General features: G+C 45.2%; 1 protein-coding gene across 4 annotated transcripts in view; it reads left to right on the top strand.

Moving 5' to 3' along the window:
- The window catches only part of SCAF8 (SR-related CTD associated factor 8), a 261,275-nt gene that overhangs the window by 123,861 nt on the left and 115,131 nt on the right, over positions 1 to 22,283 (top strand). For 3 of the 4 annotated variants that reach the window (XR_015869931.1, XR_015869932.1, XM_088448969.1), the window contains 4 exons: positions 8,326 to 8,467; positions 14,483 to 14,551; positions 19,373 to 19,558; positions 19,690 to 21,346. Coding sequence is in view for 2 of the 4 variants with exons in the window: in XM_088448969.1 (XP_088305095.1) it covers positions 8,326 to 8,467; positions 14,483 to 14,551; positions 19,373 to 19,558; positions 19,690 to 21,332 (2,040 nt within the window). In the remaining 2 variants the exon portion in view is untranslated. Of the gene's footprint in view, positions 1 to 8,325; positions 8,468 to 14,482; positions 14,552 to 19,372; positions 19,559 to 19,689; positions 21,984 to 22,283 lie in introns of those variants that run through there. The other variant, XM_088448968.1, reaches the window with a different exon arrangement.

The following is a 22,283-nucleotide window of genomic DNA, read 5'->3' as shown; positions in this document are numbered from 1 at the left end:
AGTGGATCTCGCTGGCCACTGGAGGTTAAGAGTACTTTTCTACCTTCATCAGCACCTCCTCCGCGTCGCTCGTTTAGGGGACCTTCCTTTCGTTCCTTTCGAGCAACTGCTAGATTTCAGGGACGATCGCAAGGTTCGTCTTCAGTGGGGCGAGGAGGCCGTGCTAGAGGACGTCAAGCAAATAATGCCCACCGTCCAGATCCCAAGCCAGCAGACAAGCCTGTGGCATGATGGGCTCCCATCCCATCTCGGAAATCCGAAGGTCGGGGCTCGTCTCCAGCATTTCTCGGAGGTTTGGAGACGGACTTCTCCAGACACTTGGGTTCGGAATCTGGTATCTCAAGGATACAAGATTGAGTTCGCTTTCACTCCTCCTGTGCGTTATTTTACAACCGGTTTGCCCGTCGATCCCTTGAAGCAACTAATTTGCGTCAAGCGATCGAGAAACTTTTGCTGGCCGAGGTTCTTGTGGCGGTTCCCACTGCACAAAGACAACAAGGGTTTTACTCAAACCTTTTTGTGGTTCCGAAACCGGATGGGTCAATCAGACCCATTCTGAATCTGAAATCCTTGAACCAGTATCTTTCATTTCACAGGTTCAAGATGGAGTCTCTCCATTCTGTCATTGCGGGACTAGAGGCAGGAGAGTTTCTGGTGTCGATAGATATCAAGGACGCCTATCTGCATGTCCCAATTTGGGTTCCTCACCAGGCTTTCCTCAGATTTGCCATCAGGGAAGCTCATTACCAGTTTCAGGCCCTGCCATTCGGTCTCATCAGCTCCCAGGGTATTCACCAAGGTGATGGCCGTCATGGTGTCTCACTTGCGCTCTCGGGGGGTGACGATAGTTCCGTACCTCGACGATTTACTCATCAAGGCTCCGACGGCAGAAGTCCTTTTACACCAAGTATCCCTTACACATCAGATTCTCATTCAACACGGATGGATTGTGAACTTCCAGAAGTCTCAGTTGATGCCGTCCCAGAGACTTCAGTTCCTAGGAATGATTCTAGACACTGTTCTGCTTCGTATATTCTTGCCAAGGGACAAGGCCATAGCCATACAGGAGCTGGTTCGTCTGGTGCTCAGACCCAGGAAAGTGTCTGTGCATCTTTGCATCCGTCTCCTGGGAAAAATGGTGGCTTCCTTCGAGGCCATCTAATTCGGCAGATTTCACTCCAGAATTTTTCAACTGGATCTTCAGTCTCAATGGTCCGGGTCCCACCTACAGATGCATCGGCTGGTGCGTCTGTCTCCCCAGACCCGCATATCCTTGCTCTGGTGGCTTCGGACGGAGCATCTGTTAGCGGGTCGGCGCTTCGGAATTTGGAATTGGACCCTGGTCACCACGGACGCCAGCCTCCGCGGATGGGGAGCAGTGGTTCTGGACAATCACTTCCAGGGGCTTTGGTCGCAGCAGGAATCCCTCTTACCAATCAATGTTCTCGAACTGCGGGCAGTCTACAGAGCTTTGATACAGGCTGCTCCTCTGTTACGAGGACTTCCGGTTCGGATACAATCCGACAACGCCACGGCAGTGGCATACATAAATCGCCAAGGAGGAACCCGCAGTCGTCTGGCAATGAGAGAAGCCAGTCGCATCCTTCTGTGGGCAGAAAGACACGTAGAGGTAATTTCCGCAGTGTTTATTTTGGGAGTCGACAACTGGGAAGCGGACTACCTCAGTCGTCAGGATCTTCATCCCGGGGAGTGGTCCCTTCATCCCGAGGTCTTTCATCAACTGGTTTGCAGATGGGGGAAACCACAGATAGACCTGATGGCATCACGGATAAATCATCAACTACCCTTTTACTGCTCCAGGACCATGGATCCGGCAGCGGTGGGAGCAGATGCTTTACTGATCCCTTGGCCGTACAGCCTTGTGTACCTGCTCCCACCATTTCCGCTCCTCCCTCGGATTCTCAAGCGGATCAAACGAGAGTCGTCCACCGTCATCCTAGTGGCTCCGGATTGGCCTCGTCGGGTTTGGTACTCCGATCTATTATTCCTTCTGGCAGACGAACCTTGGCCTCTTCCGCTACGATCGGACCTTCTACAACAGGGTCCATGTGTGTACCCGGATTTACGGCGGCTTCGTTTAACGGCGTGGCTATTGAGACCGCCATCCTAAGAAGCCATGGAGTTCCTAGGTCGGTCATTCCTACCATGCTTAGGGCTAGAAAACCGGTAACATCAGCGCATTATCATCGCATTTGGAGGGCTTATATCTCCTGGTGTGAAGGTCGTGGATCCTCCACTTCCTCTTTTCATTTACCACGTCGTCTTCTTCAAAAAGGCCTCGATGCGGGCTTACGCTTGGGATCGCTTAAAGTGCAGATTTCTGCTCTTTCTATTTTTTGCCAGTGTCGCCTAGCTCTGATTCCGGAGGTTCAGACCTTTTTTTCAAGGGGTACTTAGAATTCAGCCCCCCTTTGTGCCACCCACGGCTCCTTGGGACCTGAATCTTGTTTTATCTTTTCTTCAGTCATCCACCTTTGAGCCTTTGCAGGAGGTGGAATTGAAGTATTTGACTTGGAAGATGATCCTTTTATTGGCCCTGGCTTCGGCCAGACGAGTGTCTGAACTTGGAGCCTTGTCCTGCCGTTCCCCTTACTTGATTTTTCACGAAGATCGGGCGGAACTTCGTACCCACCCTTCCTTTTTTCCCAAGGAGGTCTCGGGTTTTCATCTGAATCAGCCGATTGTAGTGCCAGCATTGTCAGACTCTTCTGGGGATTCTCACTCCTTGGATGTGGTTCGGGCACTTCGCATTTATGTGTCCCGTACTGAGGGGCTACGTAAATCAGAGGCTCTGTTCGTCCTTTATGATGCTAATCGGCGTGGCTGGCCTGCGTCTAAGCAAACTTTGGCCAGGTGGATTCGTCTGACTATTCGTCAGGCATATGTTGCTTCTGCTCGACCACCGCCGGTATCCACTTCTGCGCATTCTACGCGCTCTGTGGGTACTTCTTGGGCGGCACGTAGAGGTGTCTCAGCTTCACAGCTTTGTAGGGAAGCGACGTGGTCTTCGGTTCATACTTTTGTACGTTTCTACAGATTTGACACTTTTGCGGCTTCTGCTTCAAATTTTGGTCGCAGTGTCTTGCAGGGCGTTCAGCACTTTACCCCCCCCCCCCCCACCCAGGAGGGTAGCTTTGGGACATCCCCACTGTCATGAAGCTCCAGTGTCCCCTAGTAGATGAAGGGGAAAACAGGATTTTGGTACTTACCGTTAAATCCATTTCTCCGATTCCACAGGGGACACTGGACGCCCACCCAGTGCTTCTTGCCTGTTCTCAGTTACTTGTTCTGCTTCAGTTCTGTTGCAGTTTGGTCTGTTTTCGTTGTGTGACTGTTTATCCCTGCAGCCTGCTGTGTTCTTGCAGTGTGTCAGTATGTTGGATTGTTTCTTTTCCTGTTCTCCTTCTTTGTTCTTCAGTCAGTTCTCTGTCTCCTCTCGGGCTCAGTTCTTTAAAACTGGGGCTGATGGGGCATAGAGGGGGAGGAGCCAGTCACACTTGTAGATTTTTAAAGTGCCAGGCTCAACTCAACCCACCGTCTATACCCCACTGTCATGAAGCTCCAGTGTCCCCTGTGGAATCGGAGAAATCGATTTAACAGTAAGTACCAAAATCCTGTTTTCCTCTAATTCTGCCCTAATACAGGTGTAGTTAAGGTGGTTATTTTAGCTCACATATATAATAGATATTTGTGAGGTCTGACACATACTGCTGTGTGCTACACTGTGCCATATTTAGGCAAAGGACTCCTGCAGCTTACCCAAGTGTCACAGGACCAGTGTGTCGCATACCTAGGCAGTGGGCTCCTGCAGCTTATCCAAGCATCAGTCATGACCTGTGTTTTTTTCCTCGGACTATTACCTTAACATACAGGTGTATTCAGGGGTTTTCCTGAACTAAGTATTTGTGAGGTTTCATCACATACATTCGTTGCACTGTGCAATATTTAGGCTGTGTGCTCCTGCAGCTTACCCAGGCATAAGACAGGACCAGTATACTGCTTCCTACTAGTATCGTACATACACGGTGGTTGCTTTATACCCAGTGCCATATTGTGTGCCATTTACTCTGCAGCTATGTCTAGCAAAGGCAGGAGTATTAACAGGCATCTGCCCCCATACTGCTATCAGGCAAGTTATGGGCTGCAGGCTTAAGTGAGGAGGATTTGATAAGGGCTACATATAACCTGGGCTCCTTTGCTCAGGTACTGGCCACTATTGCAGACTGCCTAGCGGATTCGGCTGTAATTCCTCCCTTGGGGTTATCACATCAGGTTCAGGTGATACAGGTACCTCCTGTACCCCCACCATGGGAAGACATATACTCTCTAACTCAGTGCAGAGTCTGATGGCTACATCTAATGCCTTTCAAACCATGTTGCAAGGTGGGAAGCCTTTACCCAGTAAACCCTTTACACGTCCTGTGTTATCGTCGCAGTCTACATATAGATGCTGATCTCTCTAACCCTGACTCTGGAGTAGGCTGAGAGTCGGTCATAAATTGCCTTGGTGCGAGTTGCCAGAACCATCTCATTAATAGAAGATGATGAGCCAGCTCCTAAATCCAAGCACCCTCAGGAGATACCTTAAATTTCTCCCCAGCATTATCTATACCATCTGATTGCACCCCCTTTCTTTCTCTGTCGTCGGTCACATATAACTTTGTGAGGGATATGGTCATGGTTTAAAGACTGTGGATGAAGATATAAAAGAAACTGCTACGTGCTTGTATCACATTTATATCAAGTAAGCATACATGTAAGCATCTGCACTGTAGGAAGTATCGTTTGCACACTGGGTGCCTCTTATGAAATTGGGATACGATAAGGATATTCTTGGATGAGGAACTATTTCACCCCGTTCTGTGACGAGTAACACAAAGGGTGTTAAGACTTTGTACTCCACAGTCGCTGAGTGTCGATCCACTCGGCAATGCAGGTTCTGGCATCCATGGTGTCCACCTTCGACATGGTGAAATATGCTCTGTTCCATTCCAGGCCTTTGCAAAGGCTGGTCCTTTCCAGGTGGAACGGGTTACCCCATCGGATTGGAGCTCAGATGATGGTGCTTTCTCCGGGGGGAGCGCCTGTCTCTGTCTTGGTGGCTACAGATATCTCATCTAACCAACGGTCGTTCCTTTTGGGATCTCGGACTGGGTAATTCTAACGATGGATGCCAGTCTCCGGGACTGGGGAGCAGTGACTGTTCCTCGATACTTTCAAGGTTGTTGGACATCAGTCGTATCAACCAAGCCAATCAACATATTAGAACTTCGAGCTGTCTGCAGGGCCTTCAAACTGGCCCAGCACATACTTCACGGAAAAACTGTACAGGTTCAGTTCGACAATGCCACAACACTGGCTTACATCAACCATCAAGGAGGCACTCGAATTTGGGCTGCAATGACCGTAGTGTCACACATTCTGACATGGGCCTAGGGTCATCTCCCAGTCATCTCTGCAGTGTTCCATCCAGGAGCTCTCAATTGGGAAGCAGACTTCCTCAGTCGTCATGATGTGCTTCCCGGGGAATGGTCTCTTTACCTAGAGGTATTTTGAGTTCTAGTGAGCAGATGGAGCCTCCCAGAGGGGGACCTCATGGCCTCCCAACACAATCGCAAACTGCCGATGTACGAGTCCAGAGCAAGAGATGCCGAAGCAACCTTCGAAGACACATTATCAGTGAAGTGGACCTTCCTGTTTGCGTACCTGTTCCCTTCACTCTCCCTTCTTCCTGGAGTCCTGTGAAAGTTCAAACAAGACGGAGGTACTGTCCGGCTGGGGACATCATTGGTACTCAGATCTTCGGAGTCTATCCATCGACACTCAGTTCCTGCTCTCTCTATGTTCGGACCTGTTGTCTCAGAGTCCTTGCCTTTACCTGGACCTGGGTCGTCTGTCTTTGACGGCGGGGCTCTTCAGACATCCCTCCTGAGGTCCAAAGGATTCTCTAGCTCTGTAGTCAACGCCCCATAGTTCAGAGCGCGTAAGTCAGCCTCTGCTTGGATCTACCACAGAGTGTGGCTTACATATTTTCAATGGCATTGTACTAGAAGCTTTGATCCTCAAGTGTTTAGGATTTCCAGAGCCCTGGCCTTCCTTCAAGCTGGATTGGACCTTGGACTTTACCTTGCTTCACGGAAAGTGCATGTGTCTGCTCTATCCATTTGGTACCAGTGTAGACTTGCTCCACTACCGGATGTCCACACCTTCCTCCGGGTGTCCTCCGGATTGAACCTCCCTTTGTCCCTCCAGTGGCTCCGTGGGATTTGTCAGTAGTTCTTCGTGCCCTCCATGGTCCTCCATTTGAACCCCTGGATTCTGTGGAACTCAAGTGGTTCACAGCGAAGACTTTTTCTTCTGGCTATTGCATCTGCCAGGAGGGTGTCAGAATTGGGGGCGCTCTCCTGTCGTCCCCCCTTTCTGATATTTTACCAGGACAGAGCTGTGCTTCGCACTGGCCCTGAGTTTCTTCCTACGGTGATTTCTCATTTCCATATAAATCAGGAAATAATAGTACTGGCCTTTCAGTCACCAGACCTCTAGGCTGATAAGGCCTCATTGGATGTGGTCCACGTGCTCAGGATTTATGTGGACTGTACCAATTCCCTTCGGAAATCAGACTCCTTGTTTGTGCTCTATGGATTTCACAAGAAGGGATGGCCGAACAATAAATGAACATTGGCTAGATGACTACGTATGACTATCTCAGAGGCTTACACACATGCAGGCTTGCCTGTTCCAGCTTCTGTTACTGCTCATTCTACTCAGTCTGTGGGCCCCTCGTGGGCAGCTCGCCGTGGTGCCTCAACTATTCAACTTTGTAAGGCGGCCATGTGGTCTTCCATTCAGACCTTTCTAAGGTTCTATGCATTTGATACCTTCGCCTCACAGGATGCTTCCTTTGGGCACCGGATTCTCCTCTCAGCGCAGGAGCGTCCCCTCCCTTAAAAGGACTGCTTTGGGACATCTTCAAGGTCTCCCTGTGGAGCCTATGGACCCTGAAGAAGAAAATGAGCGTTATGGTAAGAACTTACCTTTAACTCTTTCTTTAAAGACCATAGGGTCCACAGGGCACCCGCCCTGAAGCACCTGGCTTCATATGGGCTACGTTGCTGGTCACCGGTTTCCGTCTCCTTCTCTGTGAGTGTGTTTCTTGAGTGTTCCAGTCTTCCTTCTCTCTCTTTCCTCCTCCCACCTTTTGGCTACTTACGAATTGAGGTGCCTCTGGCTCGGGGGTCAGGTATAGGGAGGACGGACCAGTGCATCCTGGGAGCTAAAGCTTTTAACTGTGTGGTGCCCGGGATCCAGATTCAACCTATACCCCAAGGTCTATGGACCCTATGGACTTCGAAGAAAGAGAGTTAACAAAGGTAAGTTCTTACCATAACTCTCATTTTACAGCAGAGATACAGAACAGGAGAGCCAGAGCTGCAGGTGGTGGATTTTGGCTGACATTTTTCTGTGAGGACAGAATGTCAAGAGGTGCTTTGCTCCCTGTGGATAGCTACTTCTGCTTAGGGCCAAGAGCAAAACATGGCCCACTATGGCCAGAATATGCCTACTGGAGTTACTGCCCTCTGCACCATTCCTGGGTTGTTCTGCTCTCTTAATAAGAACAGTCATTGTCATTTAACTGGCGGTATTGTCAGGCATTGTGGTGAACGATTGTGCTAGCAATGGACAGTACTACTTGTCACTACCTGTTGTGGCAGTGGAAAGGACCCTGGAAGCAATCCCTCATTGGGAGCAGGGGGAAGCTGAAGGAGATACCTCTTTAACCCACTTCTCACATGCTGCTTTGCATGCAGCAATTTATGTAGTTAAAGGGTTAAATAAGAATCAGCATTGCTAGAGACAGCTGTTATAAAATGCCATTTATAGTAGAACTTTTTATACCCCATTGTCAGATTAATTATTCCTTGTCTAATAGCACTTTTATGAAATAATGAATAAAACCTTCTGTTCTACTGTAGATGTTCTATTTAATTTTTCAGTAGGCATTGGCTTGCAGGATGTTATATAAAGTGAAATATTGAACAGTGAATAATGTGTTTTTTACCACATATATATATATATATATATATATATATATATATATATATATATATATATATATATATATATATATATATATATATATATATATATATATATATATATATATATATATATATATATATATATATATGTGGTAAAAAACACATTATTACAACATTGCTTACCACCTAGCTAAAGTTTTTCTTCCAATCTAAAGCTTTGTAGTTTCATATTTTTTCTGTATTTCTTTTGTTTTGGTTCAAAAAGATTCCAGTGGCTCCTTCTGTCCCTGCTGTAAGTTTAGTACCACCTGCATTTCCTGTGTCCATGTCAGTACCTCCACCTGGCTTCACTGCAATTCCTCCACCCCCGTTCATGAGAAGTTTCAACCCTTCCCAGCCACCCCCAGGTAAACAAACTCAAAATCAGTATAGATATGTATTCATATTAATATTGTGATGTCCCCAATATTATATTATTATATGTAGTTATATATGGGCTGATGCAGAGTTGGCCATAATTTTGCCCCAGAGTGTTTGATTAAATAAAATTGCATGTTCATGTAAAGCTACAACTATAGGCTGTAACACTGTAACGTAGCGTTTCGCATGCAGATACACCCGCAGTGGCACACACAACACAGGTATGCTGCATATCATTTTAATCAACAGAAGCTGCTTGTGCTAAATATTCACTGTGAATAAGACTCATTTGAATGTAAAAAGTTGCACGAAAAGAAGCTTTGTGCTACAAGTCACATGGAGCTCCCGTGTTATGTGTAGCGCACGAAGGATAGATAGATGTATGTGGACACATCTGTATTGAATAGTTTTATACTGAACATATAGTGCAGTTAGATAAGCTGAAACATCTACCTATTTTTTGTTTTTGAGTGTCATTGTAGCCTCACCTGTTGAAAGTGGTATCTAACAATAGGATTGTGGTTTCTCTATGATAATGTAGGAATGGCTATTTCTGTAGTGAGAAAGAATTTTGATACAACTTCTGGATGAAAGTTGGGCTGGGTACTATATACAGCCTTATTTGCAAGCTTAAGGTCCCATGGAGGGTATTTATATAGAACTATATGGGGGCCAGATATGCAGCACTTACAGCTAAAATGTTTGTATCTCTGAGCACAGTGCTAGTAAATTGCAGAAACTTAAACATTCAAGGAATTATGCCTCAAACCACTGTCCAGACTAGAGATGAGCGGTTTGGTTTTGCCTAGGTTCATTTCTCCAAATTAGTGCAAGTTCGGATTAGTTTGGATTTATTTTATTGGCTATCCAATACACAAGAGGCCCGGATTGCCAATATGATGGCGTTTTTGAGTTCCGGACAAAACCGAACCGCGCATCTCTAGTCAGTGTATGATAGTTGATTGCAGTGGTGGGGCACATGCTTTTGGGAGTGATCAGTTACCACAAGGGATGAGGCCAGCCCCACAGGCTTGGACAGACATTAAGAGATCATGTTACTGACCACCTAATAGAGTAACAATGTATAATTCAAGTGCACAGTCTGGAACCTGACATTAGAGCAAGTAGTGGGGCCCACCAGGGAATTCCCCTGTGGGCCAGTCCAACCCTGTCTCTAGTCCAGACTCCAGACCCTCCTTTATGAACTAAAGTAACCTAGATAATATAAATGTTAGTTTGGTTTTTTTTTTTTGTTTTTTGTGTAGTAATCAAAAGCCACTAAAGCCAGCCCTGGATCTTTCTAATGAAAGAAAGCTTCTTTACTTTACAGATCCCGTCTGGCAAATGGCGCTGTTACTGGCCATTTTTAAAATTTCTCTGTACCACAATATTTTTGACCAATACGATGCTGCAAGAAGAATAAAAGCTTCTCCATATTATATTTTAAAGAATCATTGGTATCATAGCTACTTAATGAATAGATAAACAAATTAAAAGTGCTATGGAACTAGCATCCAATGATAACATAGTCTTCAGCTCCTGCTCTCCTCTGTGTTACCAGCTGCAAGGAAGTACTTCTAACGGGGTTGCACTGCAATGGATGCTGTGTGTTCTATTTCTGCAGAATTTTTGTATATTTTGATAAGTTGCCCTTTTTTGTCTTATTGTGTGCTCTGTGTCTTATTTTTTTGCCTCCTCTTCTTTTGGTCTCCCATATCCAAATATTTCAAAATGTGGATTTTGTTTTAGCATGGCTGAGATAATGAAACCTTTGCTTTTTGATGGTCCAATGTACACAAACTTTGTTTAAGGCACAAAATTATAAAAAATAAAGTATAAAATTTACCTTCAGGCTTTGTGTATAAGGTGTAAATGAAATATAAATGAATTTAATGTATTTACAAAAACTTTGAGCCACAAAACTATAATCATATTGTATAAAATGACCTGCAGACTGTGTGTATAAGGTGTATATAACACATAAATGCATTCTGTGTTTAGATTTGTGTCTCATTCCCAAGATATTTCATTACGGTATGCAATTATTCCAAAATACAGATTACTTCGATATCCAAAATACCCCTGGTCCCAAGGAATTTGCATATGGGAGACTTAACCTGTACATGGTACTGGTGGATCTTCATTTTTAACTTTTTACACTTGTTTAAATTGTCTAAGTTTTCAAGTGGACAGTCAAGCTGGGGTGTGCAGCCTAATGTTGGACGCTCCTGAGCCTGTTTACGTGTAATGTTGTCTAAGCCTGTCATGTTCTGGTAAAAGATTCTGGAGAACTCTTCATTGGATGAGTGACATAAAGGTTCTGTTCTGTCCTGGTCTGGTTCTGGTAAGGATTCAATTCTGAGTACTCCTCCTGAGAAGAGAGTTAGATAACTATTGAATCAGACACTGATGATTCCTCGTAGTTTGAAGAGTGTGGGTGGTACAGAAGAAGAAAAAAAAAAATTCTTCTCCACAATTTGAATTTGACAAGGGATTGGTGAGTAGTACTAAACTAATGTTGCTACATCATCTATAATGGGTGCATAGTGTGTGATGCACATAGACATGGGAACCCTGGGGGTCCTGTGATACACACCCTGTATCCAGAGGGCATAGCCAGAAAGATGGCCCCAATGCTTTGATCTAGATTAGGGTCGGGAGCAGTCACACGGACATAACCACCCTCGGTCCCTGCCAGCAGCTATGGGGGGGAAGGGTCCTCTCAACATTTTAAGGACTATTTCTGTCCAAAGAAGAGTATGGCAAAATAATATATATTGCCATTCTCATTAGCGCTTGCTTCAGCTAGCTACAATAATTACCCCAATTATACTGTGAAAATTATCAGTTACTACATGCACACTGCAATATAAATACATGTATTCTTCTACTATCTCATGGCATAAACTGCTAGTTGAACCTTAATGAAATCATGTTTTGCACCGACTTAATTACCTTAAGGTTCAAATTGTGGTCTAGATAGAATACACATAAAATATACATTTGCCAATTATGAATGTAAAAAGTTGGGGAGTCTTAATTTGAAGGTTTGGCATACCAACCCCATAACCCTGGTCACTTCTCTGGTGGCTTAGAGACGAAAAACTCAACAAGGACTGTTCTTTTGCCATATTGAATGAAATAACTGTGACCAGCCTTCAAGGCTAGGAGTCAATTGTCCCTCAGTGTCTTTTGGTTGTCGGTAGAAGTTAACATTCTAAAAATGTTCCTGAAATAGGAGCATTTCTAAACGTTTCAGTTCAGGGTCTCATTCGATTGAAGTCAGGGGCGCATCTAGGGCGGGACACATGCCCTGGGCGCCACAGCAGTCCAGCAGAGGAAGGGGGGGCGCCCCCCACCTGCCGGTGGGTTCCCACTGGGAGCAGTCCCTACAGTGGCCAAAGGCCGGCCTTCATTTCTTGGTTTAGATCTCTACAGCTATGGCTCTAAGGATGTGCTCCCAAGCAGCAGCTGCCCTGACAGCCAGCACTCTAAGCGCAGGTGCCTCTCGGTCCTTGCTCTGGAAAAGAATCGCGATCGGCAAAGAATGGTTTCTTCTTACATGCGGTGATTGTACACTGATGTGACTACATCGGCTAGAGCTGTGCGGATCAGTTTCCCACTGCAAGCTGCTCGCAGCAGGTAGGCTGGAGACCGTCTTTACAGCAGCATCTACCCCCAGGGTAGCAACATGTATAACAGTGCAGTGGCGTCATTAGGGAAATTGTCTTCTTTCCCAGGTCTCTGGGATGCTGGGTGGTTAGAGATGAGCAGCGCTGCCTCCTCTGTAGTAGTAAGTACATGCCTGTTGCCAGTTATGCCGCAGGGTTCAGGGCAGACTAGCTGCGCTGTATAATGACACTTGCCATCCGCAGTCGCCTGTGGTTTCTCTTCTCCAAAAGGGACAGCCATGTCTTACAGTTGCCTCCTTTAAGGATCTCTCTCATGTCAGTCTTTCTGTAATAATACAGTACAAATATAGGCCCTCATTCAGACCCGGTCGCAAGCTCTGAGCGCTCGCAACCGGGTCGATGTTAAGGCCCTGTGCACGCGCAGCGGCTGCAAGCCCCGGAGCGAGAGAGAAATTCTCTCGCTCCGGAGCTCACTACAAAAGGGGCAGCTGTTCATGTTGATCGACAGCTCGCCCCGTTTTGTAGGCGGGGCGGGGGGGTGGCTACACAAATGGAGGCGTTTTGTGGGCGGCCGCACTGACATCAGCAGTGATGTCAGTGGGGAGCTTCCTGCTCGATCAGAGCAGAAAGCTCCTTGGGGCTTGCGGTTGCTGAGACCCAACCTTAGGGTCTCGTCGCAAGCCGCGATGGTCTTGACCATCGCGACCATCAACCTGGTCGGTCGCTAAAGCTGTGGGTGGTAATCCACAGCTTAGCTAGCGACCAGGAGGCCGCACTTGAAAAGGCAAGCGGCCGCCCTCATTCAGAGCGAGCGGTCGCTGCTTGCTTCTTCACATCAGTTCTTAGCTCTGGCAAATCTCCCTATACTCTCAAATCTACTACATGACCATATAGGTTCACTTTTACCGAGCAGGTTAATGAGGAGTAACAGGTTTTCTGTAAATTATACAGAAATTCTTGTTAAACTGTATCAGTATCAGAGCACCATGCTGCGCTAAGTACATTTCCAACTCATTATAAACAATTACATAGGATCCTTGGTAGTGGTTCTCAAATCCCTCTGGGACAAGAGTTACGGTTAGATATAGTGCTGTGCACGCCCCCCAAGAGTGACATGAGGACATGTCCCCCCTACCCGCATCTCAGCCCCCTGCCCCCGGTCTGCCTTGATCACGAATTTCTATAATGCTGTTATAGAAATTATTTTTTGGGGGGGGGAGGTTTGTGCAGTTTTTCAATTTGTCCTAGGCGCCAAAAATCCTAGTTACGCCTCTGGTTGTAGTGAAATGTTTTATTCAGCCAGACCGTGCCACAGCAGTGGTATATATCACTAATGAGGGAGGCACAAAAAACTCCCTTGTAATGAATGAAACCAGAAGGTTTCATGCCCTAGGCAGAATAAAATGTTTGGTGATATCGGCTGTATTCATACCAGGGGTGGAAAATTGAGGTGCTGTTTACCATATCAGGCATGTCCCGTCACCCAGACATCTTCCTTCAGATTGTGGAGGAATCAGTTCTGCATCTGTTGACATGAAAGAATTCTAGTGGAACAATAAAGTCGAGCACTTCTGTTTAATCATCATCAGGTATTCCTTGTTTATGTCATGACCGTCCTGTGGAATTTTCATCTAAATAATTTGATTCCTCCAGTGGCACTGTCTGTGTGCGTTTCAAAATGTGAAACTGGAATGGTTGTGGGTTCTATTAGTAGCACCAGTATGGTCAAGATTGATCTGGTATTAGCATGACTGACTTTAACAGTGTGATAGTTGACACTATGATCTTTAAGATGACTCCCTACGATGTTGCCGACACTATAAAACCTGTTCCAGCTCACAGCGCAGTTTTGTCTAGCCATGTGGTCTTCATTGCATACTTATGCTAAATTCTACAAATTCTATATATTTGTGGTAGAGGATGCCATATTTGGGAATAAGGTGCTACACACTGCAAGTCAGTGAGTGTACCCACTCGAAGGGGCAGCTTTGGGATGTCTCTAGGGTCCTGTTTCTCTCATGCGATGATAGTGAAAACAGGGTTTTACACTTTCCATAAAATTCTCTCAATCCAATGGTGGGCACTGCACCCCCACTCATTTTACACTCTAGTCCCCACTATGTTAAAGAGAGAGAAGCAATTTCATTCAAATTTTTGCTTTCTTTCTGTTCTGTCCTGTGAGGCTTGGTTAGAAGAATTAACTGATTTCTGTGCAACATGCGGATGTATAAGAAAGACCAGTATAAAATACTTTTATACTGGTCTACATTATAAAGGAGATCCCAGGTTCATTTTCCTCCAGTGGATTCAGAAACATTATTTCACACAGGTATAAAAATCACGTTTTAATCATATTATCTTTTACTGCAGGTTTTATTCCGACACATGTTCCACCACCCACCATGCTCCCTCCTGCTATCAGCACAACCATTCCAACAGGCAAGTAAAATAAGGAAATTGAAAAGAGAACAAAAATACACACATACACATACACACACACACACACACACACACTGCATCCGGAAAGTATTCACAACGCTTCACTTTTTCCACATTTTGTTATGTTAGCCTCGTTCCAAAATGGAATGAATTCATTTGTGTCCTCAAAATTCTACACACAATACCCCATAATGACAACATGTCAAAAGTTTTTTTGAGATTTTTGCAAATTTAATGAAAAGAAAAAACACTAAAGGTGCGTACACACGTAACGATTTTTAGAACGATTTAACTATAACAACGTCGTAATCGTTCAAAAAATCGTTCAGTTCCTGAGTTACAACAATGAACGAAAATTGTTCAAGCGCGCTCCCGTTTGTAGTTCATTTCAGACTGTCCAACATAACGATTTACATTAAGGGAAGGAACATTTTTCGTTCATCGTTGAAAAAAATCGTTCATTACACTTCAAATAATTATTCACTTTTCAAGGGAAAATCTGACAGATAATTGTTGGTTACAAAATCGTTACGTGTGTATGCACCTTAAGAAATCACATGTACATATATATTCACGGCCCTTGCCATGAAACTCAAAATTGAGCTCAGGTGCATCCTGTTTCCACTGATCATCCTTGAGAAGTTACTACAGCTTAATTGGAGTCCACCTGTGATAAATTCAGTTGATTGGACATGATTTTGAAAGGCATACACCTGTCTCTGTATAAGGTCCCACACTTGACAGTGCATGTCAGAGCAACAAACCAAGCATGAAGTCCAAGGAATTGTCTGTAGACCTCAGATATTGTCTCGAGGCACAAATCTGGGGAAGGGTACAGAAAAATATCTGCTGCTTTGAAGGTCCCAATGGCCACAGTGGCCTCCATCATCCGTAAATGTAAGACGTTCGGAACCACCAGGACTCTTCCTAGAGTTGGCCAACTGTCTAGACTGAGCGATCGGGGGAGAAGGGCCCTAGTCAGGGAGGTGACCAAGAACCCGATGGTCACTCTGTCAGAGCTACAACATTCATCTGTGGAGAGAGAAGAACCTTCCAGAAGGACAACCATCTCTGCAGCAATCCACCAATCAGGCCTGTATGGTAGAGTGGCCAGACGGAAGCCACTCCTTAGTAAAAAGCACATGGCTGCCCGACCTGGAATTTGCCAAAATGTACCTGAAGGACTCTCAGACCATGAGAGACAAAGATTGAACTCTTTGGCGTCAATGCCAGGCGTTATGTTTGGAGGAAACCAGGCACCGCTCAGCACCAGGCCAATACCATTCCTACAGTGAAGCATGGTGGTGGCCACATCATGCTGTGGGGATGTTTTTCAGCAGCAGGAACTGTGAGACTAGTCAGGATAGAGGGAAAGATGAATGCAGCAATGTACATCCTGGATGAAAACCTGCTCCAGAGCGTTCTTGACCTCAGACTGGGGCGACGGTTCATCTTTCAGCAGGACAATAACCCTAAGCACACAGCCAAGTGGCTTCAGGTGAACTCTGTGAATGTCCTTGAGTGGCCCAGACTTGAATCCAATTGAACATCTCCGGAGAGATCTGAAAATAGCTGTGCACCGTAACTTCCCATCCAACCTGATGGAGCTTGAGAGCTGCTGCAAAGAGGAATGGGCAAAACTGCCCAAAGATAGGTGTGCCAAGCTTGTGGCATCATATTCTAAAAGACTTGAGGCTGCAATTGCTGTCAAAGGTGCATCATCAAAGTATTGAGCAAAGGTTATGAATACTTATGTACATGTGATTTCTTAGGTTTTTTTTTTTTCCCTTAGGTTTTTTTTGTGTGTGTGTGTGTGTATGTATGTATGTGTATATATATATATATATAGGTTTTTTTTTTGTGTGTATGTATGTGTATATATATATATATATATATATATAAGTACTGTGCAAAGTTATTCACACGGATTACATCCAAATATTCATCTTCTCATTATGTATATATGTTTTTTTTTATTATTAGGGTTGCTACTTAAATTCACCATATGAACATCCTAATTAGTATTTATGAATTTGGAAATGTATGCTTAGCATCCAAATAGACTATACTGTAAGAAACATTCCTAATTTGGTGCTAGCAATTTTTAGTTTTTTTCTTATTACTTGGACTTCACATGCAACATCCTATAAAGCATTGTCTTACTTGATCCAATATACATTATCTAAATAAGGGGTTTTTTGTATATAGAATATTGTTAGTGTAAATAACAGCGTTAAAGCCATTTTTATTTGGCTTCTAATACCACTTTTTTGTGTTCACTGTTGAAATCAAAATCAATGAAGGTTGACTGCGTGAAACTACAATGTGGTAAAATGTTGTAATTGTGGTGATATTGCGATAGTGTTTATATTATTCATATATTCGTTATAAAAATAATTTTCTCATTATCTTCCAAAAAAAATCCATTATTTCATTTAGAATGAGCAAAATGACTTTATTTCAGTGTCTTCTCTAACAAATTATGCAGTATCAGGTTAAGTTCTAGATACACTGTCTGACATAATCATTAGTTACTGCAGATGTTTCCAAACTCCGCCATCAGGGCCGGGCAACCCGCTCAGTAGATCCTGCACTGCAGGGAGGTGCCAGGCTGGAGAGGCGCTCTCCCTGCAGCTGCTGCTGAGCCGCTGTTGCCGCTGCACCTGTCAAACTATGTGACAGACAGCATCAGTCTGCTGCAAAGAAGTGCAGCTGAGCCTAAGCTGCTCTTCATACATACTCCCACCCCTTGCTGTCCCCTCTCCTGGCTCTCTTCCTTCCTCCCCTTTCATATCCTCCCCGCTGCACTGAACCTTACATGCTGTGAAATGACACAACAGCCAGGCAGTGGGCTGAACTTGCCTGGCTAAGCGACGGCTCACCACCACCAGCGCCCCCCCCCCCGATCTTGTTCCCCATAGCTGTCGCCAACCCCGCTCTGCTGCGCCTGACCTGCTGCTGTGTGGCTGAGCCTGTGCTGTCAAACTGAATGGCAGCCAGGCAGTGAGCTGTGTCTGCCCCTGAGCTGAGACAGAGATGGAGAGAGGGCTCCGCCTTCTATCCTCACAACTCATCCCCTCACTTACTGCGGCTGCCTGGCACTGACGTCTGCTGGGCACAGCACCAGTCCTTCCCTCCCAGTAATCCGGTTTGCATACATTGCACCACCAGGGAAGGCAGCCACAGACACACTCCCAGATCCCAGCAGCAGCAGCAGACGAAGCTGAAGGGCTGCTTAGGAGGCATGTAGCAAGTGTGCGGGGGGCCAGGCAGAAATGGAACAGCAGCAGGTCAGTGCTCCCATCACAGTGTTTGCCCATTCTCCAACCAGTGTTCCCCACCATTACTGACTCCCCATCCCAGTGTCTCCAATACTGCAAGCCCAGTGTCTCCCTCCTTCCCTCCCCAACCAGCCCACTGCACCTATCTCACTGCCCCCCACCTAGAACCTCCCAGCCAGTCACAGTGATTCCCCCATCATTCAGCCTAGTTTTCCCACCTCTCACCCCTATATCACTGCCCCATCCAGCCCAGTGTTCTCCACTATCTGACTGACCCCTCATTGCAGTGACTCCCACCATGCCAGCCCAGTGTCTCCCCCCTTCGCCTCTAATCAACCCACTGCCCCATCTAACTGCCCTTCAGCAAGAACCCCCAGACAGTCTTGTCACAGTGTCCCCCCTCATTCAGCCCAGTGTACCTCCTTTTACAGCCTAGTGTTCCCCCTCCCACCACCATCTCATTGGCCCCTTCCCATCTAGCTCAGTGCCCCCCTATATATCACCCACTGCCTCTCCCCATCACCCACTACCTTTCACCCTCTACTTGACCTCACCCACTGCCTGACACCCTCTCCCTGTCACACACTGCCTCTCACCGTCATACTCTAAGTCATCTGCTGCCTCCTCTCTGTCATCCATTCCCTGGTGTCACCCACTGCCTCTCCCTGTCACCCTTTGCCTCTCCCTGGCATCAATCACTGCCTCTGCCCATCACCCTCTCCTGACACCCTGTGCAACTTCGTGTCACCCACTACCTCCCATTATCTTTTCCCATCATCCACTGCTTCACTCTCTGTCTCTCCATGGTGTCACTATCTCCCTGTCACACTCTGTCACCCCCTGCCTTTCACCCTCTACCTGACCTCACCCACTGCCTCTCTCTGTAACTCCCTCTCCCCACTGCCTGTCACCCTCTACCTGACCTCACCCACTGCCTCTCTCTGTAACTCCCTCTCCCCACTGCCTGTCACCCTCTTGCTCTCACCCACTGCCTGTTACCCACTGCCTTTCCCTGTCAGCCACTTCCTCTTTCTCCACAGTTTCACCCACTGCCTGTCACCTAGTTACTGTCACCCACTGCCTCTCCCCAGTGTCACCCGCTGCCTCTCCCCAGTGTCACCCGCTGCCTCTCCCCAGTGTCACCCGCTGCCTCTCCCCAGTGTCACCCGCTGCCACTCCCCAGCATCACCCACTGAATCTTACCAGTGTCACCCGCTTCCTCTCTTATTTGAAGGAGGGCGTAAATTTATAGTTTGCAGGGGGCGCCAAACACCCTAGTACTGGCCCTGTCCGCCATTACAGTCCATGTTTTAAGGATTTCCATACTTGAGTCCAGATGGATAAATCAAATTGACTGAGGTACTGTTTAAATCACCCGTGCTCAAGCATGCATATCCTTAAAATGTGGAGTTACTGATTTCTGGATTGATGAATGGATCATAATAGGGAAGCATTTACTCATTAGTTAGAAACAGTTTATATGTAGATATTAGTTGACGAATTTACATTAATTTAATTTTTATTTTTTTATTTTAAAAAGCACTAGTTCCCCGCCTGCCCATCTCTGCAGATGTTATTAAAGAAGTGTCATATAGCAGTCTTATGCTTCCTGTTGGGTCCGTTGTTACTACATCAGCGCCAACTTCATCGGTTTTCAATGCAGCTTCTCAAGAAGAAAACAGGCCAACTCCTGGAGACATGGCCACTGAACGAACAGTTTCAAATGGTAAGTTTCTCTTTAAAGTGCGTGCCTGAGAAGAGGTTCAGAGTGTTTTTTATTAACAATTTTGTTTCTTTACCTTGGCACAATAGTTTCAGATTTTTTTCATTTATTTTTAATTTTTTTTGCCTTTTCAGCCACTCAAAGGACAGTTGTCAGCAGTTCTGGATTCTTTGGATTGCAACCACAACCTTCTATTACAGTTCCTCCTCTGAGCATGTCTACTAGAATAGCTGGCATGCCTTTCTTGGATATGCGTCCTGGTTTACTGCCACAACCAGCAACTGCAAGATTTGCTTTATTAGCTCCAGCAATGCCCCCTCCACCACCACCACCAATGAGCATGCTTCCTCCAACTCTTATCGATCCCACTGTGCATTCCCTTGCTTTCCCATCAGGAGATCTTTTTCCCCTCCCTGGTATTCCATCTAGACTGAATTCTGATAACTTTCCAACTCAAGAAGAAAGTGTCCCTCTGCAAAGCGGAAACATGCAACAAGAGGGTGACCAAGATTATCGCTTCCCTCCCGTAGAAAACCGTGAGACTGTTAGCCAAACCCCTGGGAGTGAAAAAGAAAGTATACCATTAGCAGGTAGCCAAGAAAATAAAAGTATAAGCTCTACCGAGGAAATTGATAAAAGTAGACATATAGAAGATGACCATGAACCACAGGATATGGCTGTTGTGGATCCTTGTGAAGGTCAGGAGAAAATTACAGAATCTACTGTAGGAGAATTATCTCCTGAAGATATGCATGAAGGTGAAATGAAAGCTGATATGCATTCTCACGAAAGTTTAACAGGTTCAAATCTTCATTCTTATGAAAATAGACTTCAAAATCTTCCTGAAGCTCATGATATTCCACTCAGACCACCATTAGATGCTAGACATTTTGGCAGTCCTCCAATAGATTTATTACCACCATTTGGTAGACATCCTCTTGAGATCAGGGAAATGTTTGGTAGGCCACCAACAGATGGGCGAGATCATTTTGGTAGACCGTCCCCTGAGAGAAGGGACCATCTTGGCAGACCGCCAATGGACAATAGAGATCACTTTGGACGACCTATTCTAGATGGTAGAAATTCATTTGGAAGACCACCGATAGATGAGAGAGAACATTTTGGGAGACCACCTTTAGATATGAGGGATCACTTTGGTAGACCACATGCAGATAGTGGTAGAAGGGAACAATTAAATTTTCCTCCAGATAAACCATGGGGTCACAGAGGAGATTTTGATGAAAGACAGCATCTTTCTTTCCCTGGCTTTGGTGGTCCAAAGGGCTTCCAAGATGAAAGGCATCGTTATGGAAACTACCGACTTGAGCCCAGGAATGTACCAGGCTGGAATAGAGGATTTGAGCCAGATGCACACAGGGATTTTGATGACCGCCGCCGTTCTTGGGAAAGACATAGGGATAGGGATGATCGAGAATTTGGTTTCCGCAGAGAAATGAATGGCAACCGGTTTGGAAGGGAGAGGCAGTCAAGCAATTGGGTACCTCCTCAGCCACAAATTTTCGAATATTTCCCAGAGGCCACTGCCACTAAGGAGAAAGATGATGATGATGACGACGACGATGATGATGATAATGTGCCTCAAGTAAATGGTGAAATGCCAGAGACTGGCAGTTCACAACAAACTCTTAAAAAGTCAAATGATCCTGAACTTTGTGAGCAAGAATCCTCAGACAAAGTGAATGACGTGAAAGAGGTCACGGACGCTGAAGTAGAGAATCAACCAGTGGTTGAAAGCACAGAAACTGAGGGGACATAATCATCACTCAGTAGGTAAAGATACCTTTTGTAAAGTTGTCATCTCTAAGTAATAGATTAATAGCTGACTGGACCTTGCTAGTTTTCTTATTGTCAGCCTGACTTAAATTAATCTAATGTTACTGTTCACGTTTCACTTAAATAACTGTACACCTGAGACTTGTATAGTCTGCTCTTAATCTGAATATAATAGGTAGAGATTTTTTTTGTTTTTAAATTAGGAATCACAAACATGCCCCACGTGCTTTTATCATCAATAGAAGTATTTGTGAAATGTCCATCAAAAAGACTTCCTATGGAAGAATATAACGTTTTTACAGCTACAGTATTGGTGGGTTGGATGTTGGGACTAGCTGCATTTCAGGCTGCTGCTGATTTTAAAGTCTAGATAAAGCTGTGATTCTTTTTATGTTCCTGCAAATTGGTTTAAAATTAGTTCTTTGCAGATCCGCAGTACTAAGATTAAAAAAAAAAAGACAAGGAAGACCTTGAGGTTTGTAAAATCAACACCACAATCCATGTAATAACCCAAAGTTAAGTGTCTGTGATTTGTTTCTTGTACTGCAGTGAGTAAAAAAAAAAACATGAAATGTTTTAATGTTGGGTGCATTTTGTTTTTAGATCCTAATAAAACATTTGTTTGATAACAGTGTTCCAGGTATTGTATTGTATTTTTATTCTTTTTTTAAGTTGCTATGTGATAAAGTGGTGTCTCATTTAAAAAGTTAACATTTACATGGTGCTAATGCAGCATGAAAATGGTTTAACTACTTAGAATACAGTCAATGTATCTTGTGAACACATTTGTATTTGTAATGTAAAGCGACTGGTGAAACTATGCATAATATAACTGAGCTAGACATAAACTTGTTTCTCTTTGGCGCTAAAAAGCTATACATGACATTTAAAATTGAGTAAACTTTTGGAGAAATAGTAATATTGAGGTATGCAT

This window comes from Taudactylus pleione, unplaced genomic scaffold, assembly GCF_031769625.1.
Source record: "Taudactylus pleione unplaced genomic scaffold, aTauple2 ptg000473l, whole genome shotgun sequence".
Lineage (NCBI taxonomy): Eukaryota > Metazoa > Chordata > Amphibia > Anura > Myobatrachidae > Taudactylus > Taudactylus pleione.
Note: the sequence above shows the minus strand (reverse complement) of the source record. Positions and strands in the feature narration are given on the sequence as shown.